Below are 7,835 nucleotides of genomic sequence, written 5' to 3'. Positions count from 1 at the left end.
TCTCTTCCCATCAACTGTAAACTTTTTGGTTTTCTGGGTCCAAATTCTTAAATGTTTTGGTCATCACATCATATCGACACTTTTGTCGCTTTCTCAACGTTTTGTTCATTTTTTCCAATGCTTTTTGTCCATTCTTTTGATTATTTTTTTTTTATTTTTTTTCCCCAATGCTATTAAATTGACTAAAACACCCAAATTCAATGAAAGCAGTGAACTGATGATTTATTTCACTTGTGAACAGCGTTGTAGGGAAACATCCATGTTTTTCTTTTTTTTTAAATGACTGAAAGAAACCCAAATTTCTGATTTAGACCCGAGGACACCAGGAGGGTTAGATGACTGTTCGGTTTCTCTCTGTATTTATCTGTCTGTTTCTGTAAAAGAACATTATTATATCGGTGGTGTTAATATCTGTATGAATTATTCTTATTTAGTGGCCTGTACGTTTTGTAAATGACCTGACCAATAAAATGTAGTTCATCCATTGCTGTATTGTCCCTCGTTGGTGTACGATAGATATACACGCACGTACGTTATATTACTACTGATGTACGTTAGTTTTTTTTTTTTTTTTTGTAAAGTCATGAATAAATATTTTGTGTGGGTAACATTTAAAATGACTATTTTGTATTTCTAGTTTTCTAGCATAAGAGCTCTTATTGTGACAAATATTTTATTCATTTAATGTTTTTAGAGTACAAACACACTTTACAAACATGTTTTATCAACCAGAAACAGCTCTGAAGTCGCTAGCGCTAAACCCACCAGACTCCATTTAAAAAAACTACACATTTAGCATGTATAGAGCCAGCATATTGTCACATGTAAATCCGTAAACTATCTGTTTATTTCAACCAAAACTAGAGTTGTGATGGTTGAAAAAGTGGAAAGATGATCCAAAACGGCTTTTCATAGTTTAGTTTCTGTTGACTTTTGAATGAAGTGTATTTTATGATGCTAAAATTACTATTTATTTACATGGAGTCTGGTGGCTTTAGCGACCGCAATTTTGCGGATGTTTTTATGTTTCAAAAAAAGGCAATGTAAGACTAGTATTCTCTTGTCGTTGTTGTTCCTGTAATGTGTGTTTCAGAGCACCAGAGGGCAGTGCAGACATTTAGGATGCACCCAAATGAGGCACCCAAATCTGCTGTGCTATTCGCTCGGGCTGTTTAGGAACCGGTTTCGGTACCGAACCCGATCCATGTGTCCCTCTCATGTGTCTTTTCCACCAAGGCAGTTCTGGTGCTGAGAGGGACACATGGATTTCTCTTGGGAATATGGCATAAGCACCAGCCCAGAACCAGCACCTTGTTAGCAGTGGTGGTAAGAGGTAACAGACACACTCTGTGTGTTTAAACCCTCTCAGACCTTCACAGCTTTACTGTTAGTTTGACTATAATTACACATCAGAGTTCAGAATCTGATCTCCCAGGGTGTGTGTGTGTGTGTGTGTCTCTATTTCTGTGTGTGTGTGTGTGTGTGTGTGTGTGTGTGTGTGTGTGTGTGTGTGTGTGTGTGTGTGTGTTGCTCTCGGTGTGTGTTTGTCTGTATGTGTCTCTATTTCTTTTTGTGTGTGTGTGTGTGTGTGTGTGTGTGTGTGTGTGTGTGTGTGTGTGTGTGTGTGTGTGTGTGTGTGTGTGTGTGTGTGTGTGTGTGTGTGTTTGCTCTCGGTGTGTGTTTGTCTGTTTGTGTCTGTATTGTGTGTGTTGTGTGTGTGTGTGTGTGTGTGTGTGTGTGTGTGTGTGTGTGTGTGTGTGTGTGTGTGTGTGTGTGTGTGTGTGTTGCTCTCTCGGTGTGTTTGTCTGTATGTGTCTCTATTTCTGTGTGTGTGTGTGTGTGTGTGTGTGTGTGTGTGTGTGTGTGTGTGTGTGTGTGTGTGTGTGTGTGTGTGTGTGTTGCTCTCTCGGTGTGTGTTTGTCTGTATGTGTCTCTATTTCTGTGTGTGTGTGTGTGTGTGTTTCTCTATTTCTGTGTGTGTGTCTTTTCTAGTGAGCATCCGTAAGAGACGTAACTCTAAATACTACGATGATATTTTAGTTTCTAACGAGTCAACGTGTATTTTTAAAGTCCTTTATAAAAACTCCTGATGACATCACTGTGACATCATAGACTGAACTTTCTCCTCCTTCAACTCTTCCTTTAGGTTAAGTTCTTACATCAGACAAACTTATTGATCACGTTTTTGAATTTGTGTGTCTGTCTCTCTCTCTCTATCTGTATGTGTGTGTCTCTCTATTGCTGTGTGTATGTGTCTCTATCTGTGTGTGTGTGTGTGTGTGTGTGTGTGTGTGTGTATGTGTCTCTATCTGTGTGTGTGTGTGTGTCTGTCTGTCTGTCTCTCTTTGTGTGTGTGTCTCTCTCTCTCTCTCTCTGTATTTGTGTGTGTGTCTCTCTCCTTCTCTGTGTGTGTATCTCTCTATTTCTGTGTGTGTGTATCTTTTCTAGTGAGCATCTGTAAGACGTAACTCTAAATACTACGATGATATTTTAGTTTCTAACGAGTCAACGTGTATTTTTAAAGTCCTTTATAAAAACTCCACGCCTCCTGGTTGGAGCCTGATGACATCACTGTGACATCATAGAACTTTCTCCTCCTTCAAATCTTCCTTTAAGTTAAGTTCTTACAACAGACTAACTTATTGATCACAGGTTTTTGAATGTGTGTCTGTCTCTCTGTGTGTGTGTGTGTGTGTGTGTGTGTGTGTCTTTTCTAGTGAGCATCTGTAAGACGTAACTCTAAATACTACGATGATATTTTAGTTTCTAACGAGTCAACGTGTATTTTTAAAGTCCTTTATAAAAACTCCTGATGACATCACTGTGACATCATAGACTGACCTTTCCCTAAATGTTGAACTTCTCCTTCAACTGTTAAGTTCTTACATCAGACTGTAACTTGTTGATCACATGTTTTTGACACATTTAGTTCGTGAAAAACAGTGAAAAGTGTTTATTTTTTTTTAATAGTCTGATTCTGGAATCTGATTGGCTGCCCTCGGATGACGTCGTGGTTCCTCTTCACAGCAGTTTGAAACAAAAAAAACTCACCAAAAACTTAGATATAAAAAAAAATCGCGTCAAAATTCTTGTTTCTGACAACATTTAAAAGTGTCTGGAGTCTGATTGGCTACCCCTCAGATGACGTCGTGTTTTCTCTTCACACCAGTTTATGAGCAGCTCTTCTACAAACCCCCCCGGTCGGTCGGTGTCTCTCCCTGGTTTGGAGCCTCTAAAAATACCCGGAGGTGTCACCGTGGGTCCTGGCCCCGCCCCCTGCCCTGCAGCCAGCCAATGGGCTGCGGGCTGCGTATCTGTGTGTGTTAGAGGATGCCCGGGCTGGAGTTGTATATATGGTCATGGAGGGGGCATTCCTGGGAGTCCAGCAGAGTGACGCCGAGCGTTTTTAAACCCCCGACCCCCTTCTCCTCCAGCCGCTGTACCGACTCTCTGCAGGCCGCCTCGCCGCCGTCTGAGCCTCTTTTCCCGGACAACAGGAGCGAGTGTGTCCGGAGGAAGAAAACGACTTTTTCTCTCTTTATTTCTTCTTCCTTCCTTGATCGGTACCATGGCTCAGCCGGGCTGGATTAACTGACACTGGACCCGCAGCTTCACGCACACTTTGGAGAAGTGTGTCACTCCCAGAGGTGGAAAGTAATCCGTTACATTTACTCGCGTTACCGTAGAGCCTAATGGAGTAGTTTCTTTTTGTGTGTGTGTGTGTGTAGGCTACTTCTACTTTTTTTAAAGTCGTTTTTCAAAGCTGTAATTTTACTTTTACGTAAGTATGTTTTACTTTGAAATATTTTACTTTGCTACATTTTAAATCACATACGTTACTGATTAAAAAAATTAAATAAAGTTGTTTTGGCAAAATATGTGTCAACAAACTCAAATCAGGCTTTGTGCCCTTTTCAAACAGCAAAATACTGAGATTATAATTAGAGTATAATAAGTATAAATAAGATATTAAATAAGTATATCTTCTACATTTTACTTTTACTTGAGTATATTTTTGTATCACTGCAAGCTACTTAAGTAAAAGATCATGAAAGTAATGGAGTACTTTTACTTCAGTATGTTTTAAATCACATCCATTACTGAGAAAAACAAAGGGAATAAAAAACTCTAACGATGTTTTTGCAAGTATTTACTTTTACGTTAGTATAATATTTTTCTACAGTAGTACTTTTACTTGTGTATCAAAATAATATATTTAATATTTTAATTTAACTTAAGTAGCCTGGTAATTTTACTTACGTACTTTAGATGGATTGATGGAAGGATGGATAGATGGATGGATAGATGGATGGATGGATGAACTTAATTCATCTGAAATTGGTAAATGATTGTTACAGCAGCAGGTTAAAGTGAAAGTATATCACAGTAACAGAACTTTTCCTGAAGTACTACATGTTTGTACTCTTTCTTTTCACCTCTGGTTCCTCCCAGCAGGCTCTGCCTCCTCCGCTCCTCTCTGCTTCTCTTCTCTCTTCCTCTGCCTTCCCTTCTTCTCCTCTTCGCTCCGGGCTTTAACAAAACCTAACAGCGGGCGCCATGATGAGCAACAGCGGCTACATGGAGCAGCAGCTTCCCCCGCAGTTCATCTGCGAGGAAGAGGAGGAGGAGGAAGAGGAGGAGATGCCGGCCACGGAGAAGGATCTGGCCGAGGACGCCCCCTGGAAGAAGATCCAGCAGAACACCTTCACCCGCTGGTGCAACGAGCACCTGAAGGGGCTCAACAAGCGGATCGGGGACCTGCAGAAGGACCTGAGTGACGGGCTGAAGCTCATCGGCCTGCTGGAGGTGCTGAGCCAGAAGAAGATGTTCAGGAAGTACCACAGCCGGCCCAACTTCAGGCAGATGAAGCTGGAGAACGTCTCGGTGGCGCTGGAGTTCCTGGAGAGGGAGCACATCAGGCTGGTGTCCATCGGTGAGGACGCACACTCACACACACACACACATGCCCAATGCACGCACACAAACACACATGCACATACACACAGAGACGCACGTATACACACAGACACACACGCACGGGCGCGCACGCGATACACACACGCCGCGACGCGCACGCCCGCGCCGCGCGTACGCGATTACGCGGCGCACGTCGCACACATACACACCACAGCGCCGCCCGCGACGCACGCGCCGACGCAGCGCACATACACACTCAATGCCTGCACACACACCCACGCACACACGCCCGATGCACACATGCACGCTCACACACATGCATGCCAATGCACACACACACCCGATGCAGACACGCACACACACACGCACACACACAGAAAATGCACCTACACGCATACATCCACACACACACATGCACACACGCATGCACACAGACGAATGCACGTGCACACACACACACACACACACACACAAAGAGACACAGACACACGCACACACACACACAGACAGACACACACTAAACTGCAGAGCCGAAGTGTGAACTCTGTCTTTATTCACATGTTGTGAGTCTGCAGCTGCAGGGGGTGCATAGAGGCCTAAGGGTGTCTGATTGATGGCAGGACAGCTGATCTGCTCTGCCTCCACCGACAGCTGCTGAAAATAGACTCAGAGAGGAAACCAGGAACTGAGAGACCCCCTACACTTCATTACAGAGTCGACCAGTCTCCACAGCTCGGTGGAGTAGGGTCTGGCTGCACCACAGATGCATTCTGGGATAGGACAGGATAACGCTCTGGGTTGTTTGCATTTCTTTAAACAAATCCCAGATATCTTGGGTGGGGCTAAGCTCCGGACGCAGCCACGGTGCCTCTGCTAAATAGTCTCAGGAAGGAACTGGTTCGGGTGGAACATTTGCACCAAAAGTCTGGTGTTTTCTCCATAACTTCTTCGGGGACTAGAACACCTGGGTGAAAGTCTTGTGTTTTAGGAGCCAAACATGCCCCTCCCCGACATCCTCCCTACGAGGATGTTCACACTCTTATACAGCAGCAGTCCATGTGCTGCAGACAGGAATAAATACTAGAATACATACACATTATACAGAGCTTTACTTTACACCGATATCTGTCTGAATGCTTCAGGAGAACAGGCTGGTTTGTGACGACGGAGTCTCACAGTCTCCCGTCTGAAATGTCTCCCGTCAAATATTCTGGTTCATTGTTAAACTGTGTCTCTCTTCCAGTCTGTAATGGTTTCCATGTGCTGTAGCAGTCAGCACACAGGAATGTCCCCCCCCTCTCACTGACTTTGCTTTACAGCGATGTCGCTGCAATGTTTGGAGCATTCAGCACAGTTCCTCCTCAGTTTGTGCAACACGTAGGTGCACGTATTTGCCCGTGGGTTTAAGCATCCTTCCTCAAAAGAAAATGTGACGTTATCTCCATATCTGTGTCTAAAATGTTGGAAAAGCTAGAGCAGATAATACAGAAATAACACTCAAACTTACAGCTAGAGAAGTCTGACTACAATCATTAGATCTGAGGAAATTTGGTTTTGATGCTCACATTTATTTTAGGACCTTTTTACACCTGAAAGGTTCAAGTTTTTGTTAAAAGGTCTACATTTAATCTGGTTAGTTTTGGGTTCACGTTGCAATAATGGAACTGCACTAAAGACCTCTACTTGACTTAACTGCGTCCTGTCGTCATCACAAGCGTGAGCCGCGTCTCCCGACATTTTTTGAACATGTTGTACAGATTGAACATGTAGCTGGACTTGAATGGCCTTCTTTTGACTGAAAGTACTGCCAAACAACAACTTTTTCTGCTCACCAGTTCCATGTCCACTTTCTCACAGCCTACTGCATTGAACGCTCCACCTACGTAAACACCTTCACGAAATCAACGGTGCTGTCATTACGGCGACTAGCGTAGCGCGCCGAGTGCAAGCGTAGGGTTCAGTTCCCTGGGAAGAAATTATAAGGTTCGGCAGAGACAAGAACCTCGTCAAAAAGCTCAATATTCAGCCCAATCAGAAGCCCAATCCTGGATTCGGTGCATCCCTGTCAGATACTGACGCAAAAATCCCCCTTCAGCGTAAGAATGGAACGCAGCAGGCAGAGCAGCAGATACTACTGGAACAGCCCATGTGTGAAAACACCATCACAGATCTGTCCATTAAACCAACTCATTGATTATTTGACAAAAGAGAGAGAGAGGGGTGATTAAAAAAAGCATCTATAAAATGTCTTCAGATGTCACAAAGAGTCTCTGGTCCCTATCTTGCACGCGGCGCAAAGCCCGACCCGAGTGTCTTAGCTAGTTTAAGACCGACCCAGTTGTGATTTTCCCGTCCAGCGCCCACGTCGTTTAAATAGCAAATGCATCTGCGCCCATCTGTGGCCCATGGGCGTGCTGGTCTTACAGGGAGGTGTGTTCAGGTGCATTCTGGGCGTGCTGGTCTTACAGGGAGGTGTGTTCAGGTGCATTCTGGGCGTGCTGGTCTTACAGGGAGGTGTGTTCAGGTGCATTCTGGGCGTGCTGGTCTTACAGGGAGGTGTGTTCAGGTGCATTCTGGGCGTGCTGGTCTTACAGGGAGGTGTGTTCAGGTGCCTTCTGGGCGTGCTGATCTTACAGGGAGGTGTGTTCAGGTGCATTCTTGGCATGCTGGTCTTACATGGAGGTGTGTTCAGGTGCATTCTGGGAGCATTGCTATCTTGAGGCAGCAGGAAGTGATCGCACCATTGACCAACAAAAACTGGTCTAAAGTGCTAGCGCCATTTCATTGTTATTGTGTTTAACAGAGCATTGTGTAAAGCGGTGCGGAGTACATCGGCATCTGTACACATATTATAACATAAAACAGGGGGGCACCCGCCACACACAGGCACGCACACACACACACACACACACACACAC

The 7,835-nt window shown here is 44.3% G+C and overlaps 1 protein-coding gene across 1 annotated transcript in view; it reads left to right on the top strand.

Moving 5' to 3' along the window:
- Window positions 1–3,197: 3,197 nt before the first annotated feature.
- The window catches only part of LOC120553705 (filamin-C-like), an 84,528-nt gene continuing 79,890 nt past the window's right edge, over window positions 3,198–7,835 (top strand). The window contains 2 exon segments of the mRNA XM_039792398.1: window positions 3,198–3,781; window positions 4,456–4,933. Coding sequence (XP_039648332.1) covers window positions 4,558–4,933 — 376 coding nt within the window. The 5' untranslated portion in view covers window positions 3,198–3,781; window positions 4,456–4,557.

The sequence above is a fragment of the Perca fluviatilis genome, chromosome 23 (assembly GCF_010015445.1).
Source record: "Perca fluviatilis chromosome 23, GENO_Pfluv_1.0, whole genome shotgun sequence".
In the NCBI taxonomy this organism is placed as follows: domain Eukaryota; kingdom Metazoa; phylum Chordata; class Actinopteri; order Perciformes; family Percidae; genus Perca; species Perca fluviatilis.
The sequence above is the reverse complement of the archived record's forward strand: the minus strand, read 5'-3'. Positions and strand labels throughout refer to the sequence as shown.